Source organism: Monodon monoceros, unplaced genomic scaffold, assembly GCF_005190385.1.
Source record: "Monodon monoceros isolate NGI ecotype Baffin Bay Population unplaced genomic scaffold, NGI_Narwhal_1 Super_Scaffold_16, whole genome shotgun sequence".
Lineage (NCBI taxonomy): Eukaryota > Metazoa > Chordata > Mammalia > Artiodactyla > Monodontidae > Monodon > Monodon monoceros.
The window spans coordinates 35477565-35497208 of record NW_021703772.1 but is presented as its reverse complement, the minus strand read 5'-3'; the positions used below and the strand labels follow the sequence as shown (position 1 = coordinate 35497208).

At 38.4% G+C, this 19644-nt stretch overlaps 1 protein-coding gene across 1 annotated transcript; it reads left to right on the top strand.

Annotated features, from left to right (window-relative positions):
- The first annotated feature begins 1434 nt into the window (after positions 1-1434).
- CUNH2orf69 (chromosome unknown C2orf69 homolog) lies at positions 1435-15188 on the top strand. The gene is made up of 2 exons (XM_029225922.1): positions 1435-1785; positions 14106-15188. The coding sequence occupies exons 1-2, from the start codon at positions 1435-1437 to the stop codon at positions 14931-14933; spliced, it is 1179 nt and encodes a 392-aa protein (XP_029081755.1). The 3' UTR covers positions 14934-15188.
- Positions 15189-19644: the final 4456 nt, after the last annotated feature.

The following is a 19644-nucleotide window of genomic DNA, read 5'->3' as shown; positions in this document are numbered from 1 at the left end:
GTAACAACGTGCATGTGATTCACAAAATAGAATGAAAGCTGGTTGCCAAAATATGGTTAATATATATTCATTATTATATAATTAGCCTCTGCTTCTTTTTAACCATTTATTTTTAGAAAGCAGTAGATAGATATACTTAGAATAATAAACAATTTTGATTGGTTACACTATTATGATGTCAGATGGAACTCAATAATTTAGAGTAGGCTAGCATATTACACCTCCATGAAGTCACTAAGTATATATATATATACTTTATATATATATAAATATATATATTTTATCATTTTATCATTTGCTAATTTGTGCTCTTACTTCAAGGCTATTTATTAATATTTGATACGTGGAGTAAGAAAACAGTATGTGTGCTTAAGCACACACATATATAAACTCAGATCAGTTAATATATGAAGTACCTAGTTCAATTCCTGGCCTATAGTATGCCTCAATAAATGCTGGCTGTAATATTTTAAATTCTCAGTAATATTCTCTCCCACAAGGTTCTTTACAGTGCCTTGCCTCACAAGCACTTAAATTTAGAATACTGGACTCTCCCCTCCCTTCCCTGTCTTTAGCATACATTTGTCCAAATCTTATTCATACACAACTGGTCACAGATGGTTGTTGGACACCTATGACTTTCCTACTGTTCAAGCTGGTTTTTGAAAACCTTAAAATAACAAATCCCGTTGACTGCAAACACCGACAGCAAATGTGTAACAACTAACGCCTTTCCCCCATGTGCCCTGCTCCCTGCTACCAATCAGAGACACATTAAACTTCTTATCTAAATAAATTCCCAAGAACTTAGAAATCTTTGTGTACCTACAAAGAAACTCGAGAGTATGAGAAGAGGGAGATTCCCTTCATCCAGGGCATGCAGAAAACTTCCCACAGATTTCTGTAACAGGACAGAATTACTCTAATCTTTGGGGTTGTATCTCTTTTAAGGCTCGAAGGACTAGAAAAACCTCACCTGAGAGTTGAGCTTACCGAAAGGGGAGCATGGTATACTCAAAACTCTCTACCCCGTACTGGAAGCGGCCTTCGGGCAGCACCTGCTGCTGCGCCTGTATCACAACTGCCGCCCTCCTTGCTCGGGGTTCTCAGTTCATTCCCGCCTCCTTTGCTCTCTTCAGGCTCTTTCCCAGACTTCCGTTCGAACTTCCCGGCCGCGGCAGAACCCACCAATCACAAACGTCCTTCCTCAGGCCACGCCCCCTTCTCATCGCCCCCTCCGGGAACCGGAGTCGGATTTCGCGCACACCCCTCCTTCCCTTACGCACGCTGCGCGCGGACGTCGGCCTCTGACGCCGTCGTTGCCCTCGGGGTCGGCTCTCGCCCGGGTCGCTCCCGCAGACCGTTGGGCACCCGGCCCAACGTCCTCCCTCAGGCCCTCCCACACCCTAGGACCCGCTCTGGCGGCGGCGACCCATGTGGGGGTTCGGGCTCCTGCGGTCGCCGCCGCTGCTTCTCCTGCTACCGCAGCTCGGAATCGGAGTCGCAGCGTTTAGCTCTCAGGCCGGAACCATGAACCTGGGCGGCAGCAGCAGCCGCAGCGGCGCTCTCGGCTCCCCGTCAGCCGAGCGGTGCAGGCAGCAGTGCGTGCAGCTGTCCGCGGTGCCGGGAGCCGACCCGCAGCGAGGCAACGAGTTGGTCCTGCTGGCGGCGGCGGCGGCCGCTGGGGAGGGACCGGAACGGCGGGACCTCCCTGGGGACCTGGCGAAGGAGGAGCCGCAACCACCGCCCCAGCATCACGTACTCTATTTCCCCGGGGATGTGCAGGTAACCTGCGGCCTGCCTGGGCACCTGCTCCTTCTTCTTGTACATATGCGAATTCTCTAGATTCCTCCCTCGTAGCTGGGGCCCGGTTCCTTGCCTCGCCTGAACACACTCACACATGGCGCTAAACGGGGTGGCTCCACGAAATCCAGAACCGCCCCTTCCACGCCCTGACCCCCTCCTCATAGAGCCCTAGACAGGAGGTGTCCTTGGAGGGCTACGACCTCGAAAGAGCCAGCCGTCAGTCCAGGTTTCGAGGGGGTGGAATTGAAGACCTAGAAACGAGAAAATGTGTATTTATTCTATAACTTGGTTTCTCAGAGGATCGGTGGGGGAGGGGGGCAGGAGGCGGAGAGAGGGCTTTTAAATTAGCGTGCTGGCAGTTATTAAAAAGTAAACAGACAAAATACTGGTACTAGGGTGTGACACTCAGTAACCCTAAGAAGGGGAGAATGGGTGGAAGAAAAGGGACAGGAATCGTTAAGCATGTCAATATTTTGATGCTCACCTAAATTCTGTACTTTTTTGTGTGTGATTTTATCTTTATTATTAATCTTGCGGCTGCAGGCAAATATACATGGCTATGTTGTCCTGGAAAGCTGGGCCTTAATCTAGATCTTAATCTAGAACTGCTTTGTCTAATAGGGTAGCCATTAGTTATATGGGGCTATTTAATTAAAACTAAATAGAATTAAAAATCCAGTTTCTCCGTCGCACTAGCTGCATTTCAAATGCTCAGCGGCCCCTAAGGTTTGTGTGTGCTGTACTGGACGGTGCAGTTACAGAGGATTTCCACGGAACATTCCCTTCATCACAGAGTTCTCTTGGGTAGTGCTGGTATAGAGAGGTAAAGCTAAAATATGGCTGGCTGTGTTTCTTAAACCGTGAAATAATTAGTTTATTAAACAATTATTGTTTTGGAAGTTAATGCTTTAAAAAAATATGTTTACAGACGTTGTGCCCTGAGTCAGATGATGATGAAGGTATATGTAGTTTTTTCTCTTGCCCTCCAAATAACTGACTGGTCTAGTTGACTGCTAATCAAAACTGGTATTTCAGTTTAAGAGGAGGAATTTAATGTACTCAGTTGATGCCCTTTTGCTCGGTTTGGGAAATCAGCATGGCATTGCTGACAGTGGCTTCCAGGGTTTTGTGGACCAGCTACTGTGTGCATCCATAATAATGATGATGATGGTAATGATAACTAACTACCACTGAACACCTACTAAATATTTTTAAAGTGGGCAAGTCAGAATATTAGCACAGGTCTTCAGGTGAAATCTATAAAGTGCTAAATATAGTTAGACTGATACCTCCTTTCATTTTGACATCATCCATTTCTTTAAGTAGCCTGAGATTCCATTAGCTTTTTGGACAGTGATATACTGTTGATTTATGCAGAGTATGAAGTCCTCTAAAAACCCAGGGCTTTTAGAGAAGAAATAGAGAATAATAATGCATCAAAGGCTCTGAGGCCAGATCGCCTAGTTTTAAACCCTGATTCTGCACTTTTTAGCTATGAAATATCTGGCCAATTGTTAAATCTCTCTGTGTTGCAGCCAGCTCAGCTACAAAATGGGAATAATGATGTATAGGATATCAATGAGGATTAAATATGTGAATACCCAATGAGTTACCCTCCCTTCTTATCTTTCTGATGACCTTTTTAATTATTGGGGAGTTCTGTAGCGCTCAGTTCTTGGACTTTTCCTCTGACTACCTTTATTCCCTTTGTGATCTCTTTCAGTCTTGTGGCTTTACATGCTACCTATACTCTGACGACCTTCAGCATTTGTGTTCTAGCCTATTCCTGGAACTTTAGACTTGCCAGTTACATGCACGTATTTCCTTTCGGACATTTACCTAAAGTCTCTGGATCTTTGTCCCTAAACTTGCTCTTCCTGTAGTCATCATCTTGTCTCTCAGTTAATGGAAACACTTCCTATTTAGTTGCTCAAGTTAGAAATCTTGAAATTATCCTTTTGTCCTCTCTTAATACATCAGCAAATAAAGTGGCTTTACCTCCTAAATGTATCTAGAAGTGATCAGAATAATCATTTAAAAACCTAAGTCAAATCATACCACACCTCTGCTCAAAACACCAGCAGCTTCCCGTGCCACTCATAGTAAAAGCCAGAGTCCTCTTGATGGCATGCAAGGCCCTTCACTCTATTTACCTTTACCACCCCGTAGCTTTTCTTTTCTTTTTTTCTCTTTTTTGGCCACACTGCTTGGCACGCAGGATCTTTGTTCCCTGACCAGGGATTGAGCCTGTGCCCCCTGCAGTGGAAGCTTGGAGTCCTCACCATTGGACTGCCAGGGAATTCCCACCCTGCTGCTTTTTTGACTGTTTCCTTTATCTGTTTTACTCTCCACAGAAGGTTCCAGCCACACCAGCCTTCTTCATATTGCTCATGGTAGACACACTTGACCTCAAGTTTGCATGTACTGCCTGGAACAATCTTCCTGCAGATGTCTGTTAGGATTCATTAGTTCACCTATTTCAAGTCTCTGGTCAAAAGTTGCCTTCACAGTGAGGCCTTTGATGACCATCCTATTTAATAATCATACATGTGCACAGGATCCCTGTCAACTTTTCTCCTAATAAATAATTAGGATAATTCATTTTTATCCATTTCATTTACTATATTAGTTATTCATTTTGGATTTTGTCTGTCTTCCACTAGTATGATGCACGCTTCATGTCTGTTTTCTTCACTGTTATATCTGCGATGCTTAGTGAGTGGCATGAAGTAGGTGTTCAGTAGATAGCTTATTGAATGAATAAACGTAAGTTCTTTTGAACAATGTATTAAGTGCTACTTGGCTATTATTATATGAAGGGCTTTTAGGCTCAGATTTCCTTCTCTTTGCACTTGATTCTTTTGAGCCTAATGTCTATTCTTATGAAATTTACCCTGTGAGATACAGCTCATCTTTTAGTGTATTGATCCTTTTAGAACCTTTATTTTCATTTATATCATATATAAATTAAATAAGCATTCTTTCTATATCTTTATTTTTAATTTGGATAAATATTGAACAGAATAGGGCCAAACAGAACTTTGTAGGATACCATTAGAAGTTTTGCCTCATGTTAACACAGATTCATTATTTGATGTTAATTGGATCTGGTTGACAGTGTAATTTTAAATGCTAATTACCATTACTTTTTTGATTTCCTTCTTGCAGTCATCTTTTATTGTATGTCCTTTTTTATTCTATGCTTGCCCTTTTATCCTTTGAATTACAGGAAAGCTGAGGCCGTAGTAATTCACTTTTCTTTAGGTACCTCCTGATGTTTTTCTTATCAGTAGTGATTTTGGAGGGGGATCAGAATTTTTTTAAGTAGGTACTGTCCAATTTTCTTGAGTTTCTTGCTTTTTAAATCCTCAGGATACAGGATTGTAGGTATTTCTTTTTTTTCTTTTTTTTTTTTTTTTTGCGGTACGCGGGCCTCTCACTGTTCTGGCTTCTCCCGTTGCGGAGCACAGGCTCTGGACGCGCAGGCCCAGCAGCCATGGCTCACGGGCCTAGCCGCTCCGTGGCTTGTGGGATCTTCCCGGACCGGGGCACGAACCCGTGTCCCCTGCATCGGCAGGCAGACTCTCAACCACTGCGCCACCAGGGAAGCCCTATTTCTATTTTTAAGTGTAAGTTTACAATTTGATGAATTTCAACGAATACAGTTATGTAACCATCACAATAATCATGTAATACAACATCTTGATCACCCTAAAAAGTACCCCTGTGCCCTACTTTTAGTCAATCTCTTTTCTCAGCCACAGGCAACCACTAATCTGCTCTCTTTTCAGTATAGTTTTGCCTTTTCTAGATTTTCATTAGTTAGGAGTCATGTAGTATGTAGTCTTGTGTCTGGCTTCTTTCACTTAGCCTAATGCTTTTGAAATTCATTCTTTCTGTTGTTTCTGTCATGAAGTTTATTTCTTTTTAATGCCAAGTAGTTTTCTGTGTATGGACATACAATTTGCTTACCCATTCAGCAGTTCATGAACATTTGGGTCATTTCCAAGTTTAGCTTTTAAAAACTTTTGCTTTCCTAAACACTAGGATATATAGATGACCATGCCCTAAGTGTATGTCCTGGTGAGTAGGAAAAGACTCATTTCTCCTATGTGACTCTCCTTTGCTATTCACACTATTACCACACTCAGAATATTTCTGACAACAGATGTGTGGGTATTTCCCCCCACACCAAGCAATTCTCTGCAACACCAGCTGGGTGTCCTATAATTCAATTCAATTCTGATACTATCTACCTGGAGTTAGTGTCAGATTCCACACGTTAAGGGCTCAGTCCCACAAGTCTTTTCCCCTCCCCACTTCAGACGCCAGTCGCCAAGTCCCAGTTTATCACCTGTACTGCTGACTGAACAGCTATAGATTGGGGTTTGCACGATCCCCCTCCTTGGGTTCAGTTAGTATGCTAGAATGGCTCACAGAACTTTGGAAAACAGTTTACATACTGTTTACCCATTTGTTATGAAAGGATATGATAAAGGATACAGGTGAACATCCAGATGGAAGAGATGCACAGGGCAAGGTATGTGGGAAGAGGTGCAGAGCTTCCATGCTCTCTCTGAGTGCACCTCTTTCCTAGCACCTCCTGTGTTCATCAACCTGGAAGCTATCCAAACTTGTACTTTGGGGATTTTTATGGAGGCTTCATTGCATAGGTATGATCAATCTTTAACTTTATTTCCAGTCCCTCTCTGGAGAATGGGGAGTGGGGTTGAAAGTTCCAAACTTCTCATCATGTCTTGGTCTTTCTGGTGACCAACCCCTGTCACCCGTGAAATTCCAAGGGTTTTAGGAGCTCTGTGCCAAGAACCATGGGCGTGCGCACACACACACACACACACACACACATACACACACATACACATATACACACACACACTCTACTATTTCACATCTGACCATATACCCTGGGGCTTCGTGTGCTATGTCGAGCAGCCTTCTTAGGCTGTTCCTGTTACGGTCCTTTTAGCTTGCTTACGTGAGATGTCCACTTTATGCTCAGCGAAGATGCCCCGTTGACCCATTTTTTATGGAAGTACAGCTCGTACCCTATATAGCTCTCCTCACTCTGCTATAACAATAGTCCACCTAACTTAAGTCTTTATCATGGAGACACATGTCAAGTTTTCCTAAAAATCCTTTGTACCAGTACTTCAGTAGCAGTGTGGGATAGGCCTTTATGTTTTTGCAGGTCAGCAAGCATCTACCTGTGGAGTAACTACCCCTTAATCTCTCCAGGAGATTCTCTTGCCGCCTGCCTCACTGGGGATGAGGAAGCATGCCTCCCACCCTTTAACCCCTACTGGGAGAGTAAGTGCATTGCATTCCCAACTGGGATGAAAACTCTCTCAAAAGAAAACCCTTTCTAACCACGTTCTTCCACCTCTTCTGTAGATTGGCCTTGTATAGTAGCCTGGGTTGCAGAACTGGTTTTGACTACCTGTTAGCAAGTCCTATGGGGATGTCTGGTGTCTCTTTCTAGAATATGGGAGTACTTATCCATTGTTCTTAGATTTGGACTTATTAGACACAAGAGTAACAATCTTATTTTTACATTTTAGTACATACACACAGTTACTTAGTATGAGCATTTTCCTACTCTGATCATGTAACCTCTGGTTAATCAAAGAAAACACCAAGTTTTTAGGTTTACCACCTCCTATGTGGTAGAGACTAAACAGAGTCATAAAATCTTATTCATTTTAGCTCATTAAATAACTATATAATATAAATAACTGTATAGTTTGTAGGAGCTCAGTTTCCTTAGCTATAAAAATGATTTAGATGTTTGAGCTTTCTTTTGTATTTGGCACTTATAACTAGCTATTTAGGAATCCATAGAATAATTCAGTGTTGGCTCTGTTCTTCCCAACTAATATTTGGGTGTCTTTATGAAGACCTGACTAATATTCCTACTTCAGACATAATAGGAATTCTACTGCATAATTCTGGAATTTCTACTAATACTACAAAACTGAGCTCATGTATTTGTGGAGCCTTCCCTGATGTCCCAAAACATAGTTTGAGTCTCCCTTTCTCTATGTCCCCTCACAGTTCTTCACATATCCCTGCTTTACAGCAGTAATCATATTGCCTTGTAATTATTTATCTCTGTCTCTCCCACTGGACTGTGTTCTTGAGGGACTGTAAACTGTGCTTAGTGACCCACAAATGCCCACTGATGAATATATGAAGAAATGGAAGTCAAAGTTCAATAGGCAAGAATATTTCCACCTTTCAATTTGTGTTGGAAATTTGTTCCTTCCCTTTCTGATGATGCTCATGTGTGTGCACGCATGCCCACCTCTGCATGTGGGGGTAGTTCCTTTCATGTTCATCCCTCTATTCTTTACATTGGTGCCTGAATTGCAAATTCTTTCATTTTTTGGACAAAAGCGTTCTGTGCAGAAAAAGAGTGTAGATTTCTTATAGGTAGGGACAAGGGAAAGGGCCCAAATTTGTTGTCTCACTGAAATAAAAAAAGAGATATTTATCAAAAAACAAAAAAAAAAGGATTTAGATGAGCCCTTTCAGATCTAAGCTCCTATGATAATTTTATATCTCATAAATCTGGATGTGCAGAAGGCAGTAGCAGAATCCATAAAAAACTTAAATGATGGCCTTCTGGGAATAGATTTTTTTTAACATATATGACAAACTTAATATTAATGAGGTAAAAACTGTTAAGAAGGACTTGAGCATCCTTTTGGGAAAGTTATCAAAGGATATGAATAGAGAATTAACAAATGAAAATTGCCAATAAACATAGAAAAATGTTCAACCTGATTAGGAATAAAAATATGCAAATTAAAAGTAAGATATCATTTTATCTTAGTAGCAAAGATATTTTAAAAATTAATGCTAATAGCCAGTGTGGGTAAGGATGTGAGAAAATAAGCACTCATGTATACTTCCAGTGGAAGTATCAATTGGTATTAATCTTTTTGATGGGAAGTCTAAAAATTATACAAATCTATACTTATTGATAAGGAATCATGCCTCTAGCATTTTTAAGTGAAAACTGTGTGTATAATCTTGCTGAGGGAAGAAATACAGAACGCTTTCTTAACATACATACTTGTATATGTGTATGTATACTACAGAACACTGGAATACTAGACACCAAAATTTTAATAGTGATTATTTCTAATGGTGGTTTTATGGATTGGTGGTTTTTATATCTTCCTTATACCTTTGCATGTAGACTAAATTTTTGTAGTATTACTTTTATTAGTCTTCATTTTTTTAATAGAAAAATGTGTATATTGCTAAAAATTCATTTTATTTAAGGTTGTACATTGAAAACTAAGTCTCCTTTTCATCCCTTTGGATGACTGGAGGCAGTCTCCAATTTCCCTTCCCTAAGGCTAACCATTGTTACTGATTTATATGTCCTTCCAGAGACATTCTATGCTGACGCAAACTTTTTTTTTTTAAACACAAATGATAGCTCAGCATTCAGGCATTTTTTTAGCCCTTATTTTACAACCCGTATGAGTGCTCATAGAACTGCCTCATTCTTCTGAAGCAGGAATAAATGTCCTTAGACAGATTTATTTATGCATGTGTGCAAGTATATCCCTGAGATAAATTCCTAGAAGTAGAATTACTAGGTCAAAAGAGAGGTGCATTTAAAAATGTTTGGTATATGATTGTTAGAAATAAGGAAAAAGTACAGTTCTATTTCCCTTCTCTCACACCCTATACCCAGTCCATTAGCAAATGCTGTTGACTCTACCTTCAAAATATATACAGAATCTGACCAGTTCTTACCACCTTTGCTTCTACTACCACTGTGGTTCGAGCCACCTTCTCTCATTGGGGTTATACTTAAGTAGCCTCATACTGGTCTCCCTGCTTCAAACTGTTGCCCCTTTGCACACAGGAGTCAGAGTAATCCTTCCAAACAGATTATATCAGCCATCTACTCCACACCCTATCAGAGCAAAGGCCAAAGTCCTCAGGGTATCTTACGAGGCATGATCAGCACCTCCCCTCTTCACCAGCAATCTCTGTGACCCTCTTAGTGGTCACTTTTGCTCCTTCTTCACTTCACTGGAGGTACACTGGTCTCACTGGTGTATCTTGGTTACACCAACGATGGCTCCACTTCAGGTCATTTTGCAGTTCCTTATGACTGAAATAATCATGACTCAATCCCTCAGCTCCTTCAGGCCCTTCTCAGCTATTGTCTTATTGGAGACTACCCTGTGTTTAAATAATAATCTTCCACCCACTCCAAAACTTTACGCTCCTTTTCCCTTGCTTTGTTATCCATCGCACTTATCACCATATAACGTCTATAAGGTCTTGTACTGTCCAGCCACTAGCTACTTGTAGCTATTGACCGCTTGAAATTTAGTGTGATCAAAGAACTAAATTTTAAATTGTATTTAACTTTAAATCTAAAAACTGATAGTTCAGTTCCTGGAAAACTTTTAAGTGTGTTTGAGCAACTTGGGTATGTGAATCTACTTTTGCAACTGTAAATCTTATGAAATCTAAATTCAGATCAAGTATTTCCGATGAAAATTTAGCACCCAAATTGAGATGTGTTGTAAGTGTAAAATATACACTAGATTTCAAAAACTTAGAAAGAAAAAGAAATGTAATAATCTCAGTATTTTTTACGTTGGTTACATGTTGAAATGATAATATATTGGATGTATTGGGCTTAATAAAATGTATTATTAAAAATAATTTTGGGACTTCCCTGGCGGTCCAGTGGTTAAGACTCCATGCTTCCACAACAGGGGGCATGGGTTCAATCCCTGGTCGGAGAACTAATAAGATCCTGCATGCTGCAGGGCGTGGCCAAAAAAAAAAAATTTTTTTTTTCACCTGTTAACTTTCTACTTTTTTTTTTAATGTAGCTGCTAGAAAATTGTACATGTGGCTCATGTTATATTTCTGTTGGAGGGTGCTGCTCTATTAACTCATGGAGTTATTATGTATCTCTGTACTAGAATGTGCACTCTGTGTGGGCAGGGGTTTCATCTCTTCTGATCCATGACTGTTCAGTACATATCCAATAAATTTTATAGAATAAATGAAATAAATTTGAATGAATTTCCCTTTTTTAAGGATATTATGAATAAAAATTGAAAGGAAAACAAAACTTACATGTACGTCCTAGAACATAAACAAAAAGTTATTAATATATATAGAATACTTATAAATAAACCAAATAAAAAAAGGCAAAAGATATGAACAGGCACAGGTAGAAATCCAGATGGCTAATAAATATATGAACAAAATTTCAACTTCCTCAATGGTGAAAAACTGAAAGCATTTCCACTAAGATCAGGAACAAGACAAGGTTGCCCACTCTCACCACTCTTATTCAACATAGTTTTGGAAGTTTTAGCCACAGCAATCAGAGAAGAAAAGGAAATAAAAGGAATCCAAATCGGAAAAGAAGAAGTAAAGCTGTCACTGTTTGCAGATGACATGATACTATACATAGAGAATCCTAAAGATACTACCAGAAAACTACTAGAGCTAATCAATGAATTTGGTAAAGTAGCAGGATACAAAGTTAATGCACAGAAATCTCTGGCATTCCTATATACTAATGATGAAAAATCTGAAAGTGAAATCAAGAAAACACTCCCATTTACCATTGCAACAAAAAGAATAAAATATCTAGGAATAAACCTACCTAAGGAGACGAAAGACCTGTATGCAGAAAATTATAAGACACTGATGAAAGAAATTAAAGATGATACAAATGGATGGAGAGATATACCATGTTCTTGGATGGGAAGAATCAACATTGTGAAAATGACTCTACTACCCAAAGAAATCTACAGATTCAATGCAATCCCTATCAAACTACCACTGGCATTTTTCACAGAACTAGAACAAAATATTTCGCAATTTGTATGGAAACACAAAAGACCGCGAATAGCCAAAGCAATCTTGAGAACAAGAAAAGGAGCTGGAGGAATCAGGCTCCCTGACTTCAGACTATACTACAAAGCTACAGTAATCAAGACAGTATGGTACTGGCACAAAAACAGAAATATATATCAATGGAACAGGATAGAAAGCCCAGAGATAAACCCACGCACATATGGACACCTTATCTTTGATAAAGGTGGCAGGAATGTACAGTGGAGAAAGGACAGCCTCTTCAATAAATGGTGCTGGGAAAACTGGACAGGTACATGTAAAAGTATGAGATTAGATCACTCCCTAACACCATACACAAAAATAAGCTCAAAATGGATTAAAGACCTAAATGTAAGGCCAGAAACTATAAAACTCTTAGAGGAAAACATAGGCAGAACACTCTATGACATAAATCACAGCAAGATCCTTTCTGACCCACCTCCTAGAGTAATGGAAATAAAAACAAAAATAAACAAATGGGACCTAATGAAACTTCAAAGCTTTTGCACAGCAAAGGAAACCATAATCAAGACCAAAAGACAACCCTCAGAATGGGAGAAAATATTTGCAAATGAAGCAAATGACAAAGGATTAATCTCCAAAATTTACAAGCAGCTCATGCAGCTCAATAACAAAAAAACAAACAACCCAATCCAAAAATGGGCAGAAGACCTAAATAGACATTTCTCCAAAGAAGATATACAGAATGCCAACAAACACATGAAAGAATGCTCAACATCATTAATCATTAGAGAAATGCAAATCAAAACTACAATGAGATATCATCTCACACCAGTCAGAATGGCCATCATCAAAAAATCTAGAAACAATAAATGCTGGAGAGGGTGTGGAGAAAAGGGAACACTCTTGCACTGCTGGTGGGAATGTGAATTGGTTCAGCCACTATGGAGAACAGTATGGAGGTTCCTTAAAAAACTACAAATAGAATTACCATATGACCCAGCAATCCCACTACTGGGCATATACCCTGAGAAAACCAAAATTCAAAAAGAGTCATGTACCAAAATGTTCATTGCAGCTCTATTTACAATAGCCCGGAGATGGAAACAACCTAAGCGCCCATCATCGGATGAATGGATAAAGAAAATGTGGCACATATATACAATGGAATATTACTCAGCCTTAAAAAGAAATGAAATTGAGCTATTTGTAATGAGATGGATAGACCTAGAGTCTGTCATACAGAGTGAAGTAAGTCAGAAAGAAAAAGACAAATACCGTATGCTAACACATATATATGGAATTTAAGGGGAAAAAAAATGTCATGAAGAACCTAGGGGTAAGACAGGAATAAAGACGCAGACCTACTGGAGAACGGACTTGAGGATATGGGGAGGGGGAGGGGTGAGCTTTGACAGGGCGAGAGAGAGTCATGGACATATACACACTAACAAACGTAGTAAGGTAGATAGCTAGGGGGAAGCAGCCGCAAGGCACAGGGATATTAGCTCGGTGCTTTGTGACAGCCTGGAGGGGTGGGATAGGGAGAGTGGGAGGGAGGGAGACGCAAGAGGGAAGACATATGGGAACATATGTATATGTATAACTGATTCACTTTGTTATAAAGCAGAAACTAACACACCATTGTAAAGCAATTATACCCCAATAAAGATGTTTAAAAAAAAAAAAAATTTCAACTTCATTTAAATTTTTAATAAATTCAAATTAGAATAAGTTATCCTGTGCCAATGAAATTTAACAAAGATAAAAGAAAAATTATACATACTTCGCTGGAAGACAGTATTGTAGTCTATATAGACAACCTTAACTTATGAATATTCTTTGACCTAGTTTTTCCACATCTGGGAATTTATTTTTAAGGATGTAATCACAGATATACATGAAGATTTTTCTATAATGTTCATTGCAGCTTTGTAATACTAAAATTGAAATTAAACATAGCATTCAGGTTGCTAGAGTAATCCAAAGAGGGAGGAGTTCAGGATAGCAGCTTTAATAGGAAAATATTTTAGAATTCTGTGTTGGTCAAAAAATCTGTCTAAGAAACCAAATTTTTATATTTAGTTAATGTCTTAGGAATAATAGATCATATGTATACTAAATAAAATCCATTTAAAAATCTATAATCATTCTAAAGTGTTTTATTTTTAAAATTTCTACTGTGCTATTTAGCGTTATCTTATAACCCTGTGTTTGATGGATTTGAGGCTTAAACTGAAGAAGTGATTTGTTTAAAATCTTAAAGCCAGAAGGTAATAGGTTTATAGTTTTCATTTCTAGTACATTAACCATAGGTCATTATAACATCCCTACTTCCTCCCCAATAAAAATGGGAAACTAATTTTGTGGAAATAATTTTACATAACTGTGTATTTAATATTTGTTTTATCTTTCTTACCTTTCAGAATTACCATGAAATTATGACTCGTCATCCTGAGAATTATCAGTGGGAAAACTGGAGTCTAGAAAATGTTGCCACCATTTTAGCCCACCGGTTCCCCAATAGTTATATTTGGGTGATAAAGTGTTCCCGAATGCATTTGCACAAATTCAGCTGCTATGACAATTTTGTGAAAAGCAATATGTTTGGTGCTCCAGAACACAATACTGACTTTGGAGCTTTTAAGCACCTTTATACGTTATTAGTTAATGCTTTTAACTTAAGTCAGAAGAGTTTGCTACCAAAGAAGAATGTGAAAGATTTGAATAAGGACGCCAAAGCATCTAATTGTAGATCCAGTTCTTCTCATACTACTAATGGTTGCCGGGGAGAAAAAGAGAGGACCTGTGAAAAATTTGATGAGTCTGCCATGAGTTTTTATCCACCATCACTAAATGGTGCTTCTTTTACTTTGATTGGATTCAGTAAAGGTTGTGTTGTTTTGAATCAGTTGCTTTTTGAATTGAAAGAAGCCAAGAAAGACAAGAACATTGATGCTTTTATCAAAAGCATAAAAACAATGTACTGGCTGGATGGCGGTCATTCTGGGGGAAGCAATACTTGGATTACTTATCCAGAAGTCTTGAAAGAATTTGCACAAACAGGGATTATTGTTCACACCCATGTAACACCTTACCAAGTACATGATCCAATGAGATCTTGGATTGGAAAGGAGCACAAGAAATTTGTTCAGATACTTGGAGATTTTGGTATGCAGGTGACTAGCCAAATTCATTTTGCAAACGAAGCTCCTTCCATAGAGAATCACTTCAGGGTTCATGAAGTATTTTGAGACTGCAGTATTATTAATACAGAAGAGCAGAAGCACTTTGTGCTATAAATTCAGATAATGAGATGTAATTCATAGATGCATTGTCAGGTTTTTTTTGGTGGGGGGTGGGGGGAAGGAAGCACACATTCCTAAACTATGAGTGTAATGTGCAGTAGTGTTCCTTGCTTGTGAATGTGGATAGTTTTTAATTGGGACTGGGTTAGAATTAGTTTATTTGAAATCCAGAAGGTGGTTTGTGATAATCCTACAGGGAGATACAAGACCCTTAAGAATGAAAGTTATAATATAGTCCTTATAAAAGGCAATTAAGATTGTTACTATTGGAAATAGTTTATTTTCTGAGTAATGTTTAAAACCAATTTTGGTGATACTTTAAGGGTAATTAGGTATTTTGGCACTGAAAACTTTTGAGTGGAAACACTTTCTCTTCAAACAAAGTGAAAGCACACTGATGTTTTCCATCAATTTGCAATAACTATACCCTGCCTCTTATGTTTATAAACTTATGGTGTCATTCTTCAGTGTGCCATCAAGTGTTTTTTCTTAAGAGTCAAAATGTATTTGTTTCCACATATCTAAGAATGTGCAGTAGTGTAAAGTTAGTTTTTAAAAATACTACACTTAAGCACTGTGGCTTAATTTTTAATTGGCAACTTTTGGATAAGACATTTTGGCGTTTCTTGCATTTTGGCAAAAAACCAGTTCTTTTGGAAAATTGTTTGAAATTGAACATAATTATGTATACTGGGTAAAAATACAGTACAGATTTTAAATTGTTTCATCCTATCATCTTTTGAAAGAGAGCAACTTAGGTAAAATATAATACTGTATTTGGTAGTGCCCTATTGAAAAGGAGACAGATTCTATAGAACTAAGTCACTATTTCTCCTGAAGCATGATTTTGTCTGCCCAAAGAAAGCATCTCTCCTTGGCCAAAATGTAAAACTATATTGCTATATGAAAAGTTGAAAGAGAAAGTTTGAAGACACAAATGATTTAATTTTGGCTCAAAGACTGAATTTGCTTAACACTGCTACATAATTTGGGTGAGGTTTCCTTCTGCCCATTTTTCTTGACCTAGATAAATACATTTTGAGAAACCAAGATCTAATGAATGTCAACTAACATTGAAAGATTACAATAAAAGGCTAGTGGTCTTTTTAAGAATTGTTTATTAATAATTAGCTTTTGCAGGTCATGAAATAATTAAGAGGGAAGTAACATGCTGCTTTCAGACTGAAAAAGAAAAAAAGACTGAAGCTTAATATCAATAACCTAGAGGGTCTAAATATATAAAACAATAGTTTAAAATGTTAATTTCTTGGTTTCGTCTCAGAATTATATTTTAATGACTCTATAAATATATTCCAAATATTCAGAAACTTCTAAGAAAGGATTTTTACTTACCAGATGCTTAAATTGTATGAACTTCAGAATAGTATCTTTCAATGTTTTTTTTCTTAAGGATGAAGTACAGTAGTTTTATATTGCTTTGGTTTCTTTTAAATACCTGCTGTTTCTTTTGAGACCCAAAATTCCCAACAAGGAAACAAGTCAGCCTAATTCTAACATTTGACTTATTACCTTGTCTTAAAGCACCATTATTGATTGGATGGCTTCTTTCAATACGTTTAATAATCCTTGGTTAAATTTATGTGTATCCAATGTAACATAGCTAAGTTACTGAGTACTTTAATGAGGGGGGGAAGGAAAGGCATTTATTTCTACAGGATTAACTAAAATGGAAAACGTATGACTTTTAGCAGAAAGATTCATTTAAAAATCTGAGGTATTTAAAATATGGTCCTTGTAGCTATCCAGTCATGTAAATGCTTAATTGTAATTGTTATATGTTGAATGGATATTAAGAATAACTGTCTGGGACACCTGGAATTGCCATTGCATCAAAATGAGACAGTGTTGAGAACTGAAAATATTTTCTTTAATGAAAATGTATTCAAGTTGATCCATATTCAAATATCTGTTTAATACTTAAAATTTGTTCTTTCTCCACATTTGTTTAAAACTATTATAAATGTTAGTGTATCCTTTGGATTGTGCCTTTGTGTTTGTGTCATGAAAGAGTCAACTGAGAAAAGAAGTCAAACAAATAATGTGAAAGTTGTTACCGCCACAGCATGAATGTACAGTTGTATTAAATTTAATCCACAGAAGTCTGTTTGGATGTGCTGTTTGTTACTAGATTTGTTAAAACTTTAGATCGTTATTTGGAAGGAAGCGATTTCTCTCCACTTTGCCACTTTGGGTTTGTGTGTGTTTTCATTAACCTCCATGTTTTTTCATACAGGCAACTTTGAACCTTTCCTATAAAAATACATCTCTTCTTTTCCTTTAAATTGCTCCACAGAAAATAGCATCATTTCCTTCTGTTGGATTTCCTAGACAACAAAATCTCTCAAAAATAAGTAAGTTCTTCCTTTTCTACACTAGTCATCTGTATTCCTTTAGCTGTCATCAAGAGACTTGGTTAGAATATGGTGTGATCTGTTTTTCATTTCATTCATGCAATATCTAAGCCCCACCAAGGGCAAAGAAGGTCTAGGCACTGAGGATACAGTACAGACAAAACAGTTCCAGCATGTGAGGATGGAAATGTGTAATAGACTACGGCTTAAGAGGAAAAATATGAAACAAAAAGGTATTATTCTTAAAAGAGCTATTCTGTTACACTTCATTTAAGGGCTTTTAAGAGAAACATGCTTTAGAGGATAAGATATTCATGTAGATAGACATCTGTGAATTCAGGTTGCTCTTTACAAAGGCAGAGAGGCCAAGCAGCTCTTAGTGGTAGAGACAGGCAGTCGCTTAGGATGGTCATTTTAGTATCCTATTTAATGGAACTTGAAAAAATACAATATAACTTAGGTGTATTTAAGACATCCAAACACCCATGGCCTGTATGCTTGAAAAAAGACTGTAAGGTAACACCAGAGATATGTGGGTGACTACCAATCTATGTTAGTTCCTCCTGACTATATCTGTTTTTTAGCACTGGGGGAAGGAGTCACAGCAGCACAGTTCCAACTCCATCCAGATGTGCATTCCTGCTTCCTGCATTTTTTGGTGGGGGTCAACTTCTTAGATTAAGCTTTGATGTCTGTTGGCAACATTAGATGGGTAAGAAAAGCCTCATTGGGCTTCCCTGGTGGCGTAGTGGTTGAGAGTCCGCCTGCCGATGCAGGGGACACGGGTTCATGCCCCGGTCCGGGAAGATCCCACATGCCGTGGAGCGGCTGGGCCCGTGAGCCGTGGCTGCTGGGCCTGCGCGTCTGGAGCCTGTGCTCCACAATGGGAGAGGCCACAACAGTGAGAGGCCCGCGTACCGCAAAAAAAAAAAAACAAAACGAAAAGCCTCATTACTAAGGTTCTTTCCAAATGTTCACATAGCTGCTGTTCAAAAGGATAGAAAATAAGCCATGTTGACCTTGTTTCCCTTGTTTTGATATTTCATCGAAGTGACAAGTTTGAAATTACTGAATAAATAGAATTCAGATGTAATTATGTACCAAGACAAATACTGTTAATGTTTGTGAGAAGAAAATAATTACAATCTTCGCATGTATTTTTAAAATTTATTTTGAAAGAATAATATATACCAGGGCAAAAAAAAAAAATCAGATAATAACTGCAAATTCCAGTCTTCCCATCTACTTGTCTAACCTCAGAGGCAGTCACTATCACTGGTTTCTCATGTATCCTTGCAGAGATAATTCTATGCATATACAAATAAATGTTTATTTACAGCATACCTTTTACACAAATGGCATCGTACTGTACTCATAGTTTCAAACCTTTTTCTCATTTAATTACCTTGGGAAAATACCTTGCCAGTACATACATATACCTGTCTCATTCTTTGACTGCATACTATTCCGTTTTTATATTACACTCTGCTGTCTACCTGTTCATTAGTCTTACTTTGTATCTCTTGTCTGTGTAGCAAGCAGCACATTGAGTTGTTTTGCTGGCAGAGGAAAAAAATTCCTTTGTGCCCCTGAACTGTAACCAGAGAATAACTATATGATGTATCCCTAAGTATCTGAGATGAGCTGCACCTAAGGGTAAGAATGGAGAGTTACTAATCTGGGCACCACAACTATAATTTCAAGTTTCTATCACCCAGCTGTGTCAGCCTAGACAGTCATTTAAGCAATCTGGATTGACTAGATGATTTCTAAGATCCCTTTCAGCAACAAAATTCTGAGATTTGGAATTCCTGACAAGTTGCAGCTAACATGCTGTGTACTATTTTATATATGAAAAACATCTCATTTGGTCTCAGCCAGGTAGGCAAAAAGATTAAAATATTTTGCATTTAAAATAAAAGACCCTAGGGGACTTCCCTGGCAGTCCAGTGGTTAAGACTGCGATTCCAATGCGGGGGGTGGGGGGGCATGGGTTCAGGCCCTCGTCAAGGAACTAGGATCCCACATGCCGCGCAGCGTGGCCAAAAAAATAAAAGACCCTAACATTAAAAATTATGACCAGGAATTTTAACTCCCCCCCAAAAATAAATAAAACCTCCCAAAGGATTCATCAGTATTGCAGCTATTATAATGTTGCAACAGGAACTACCTCAAATCTCTCAGCAAAGGAATATTAAATGGAAGCTAGCACCAGCCATCAACCATGTTCCTGCCCTTCAGCTATCTCCTTTATTTCTGTAGCAATCCTATAAAGTTCAAGTTTT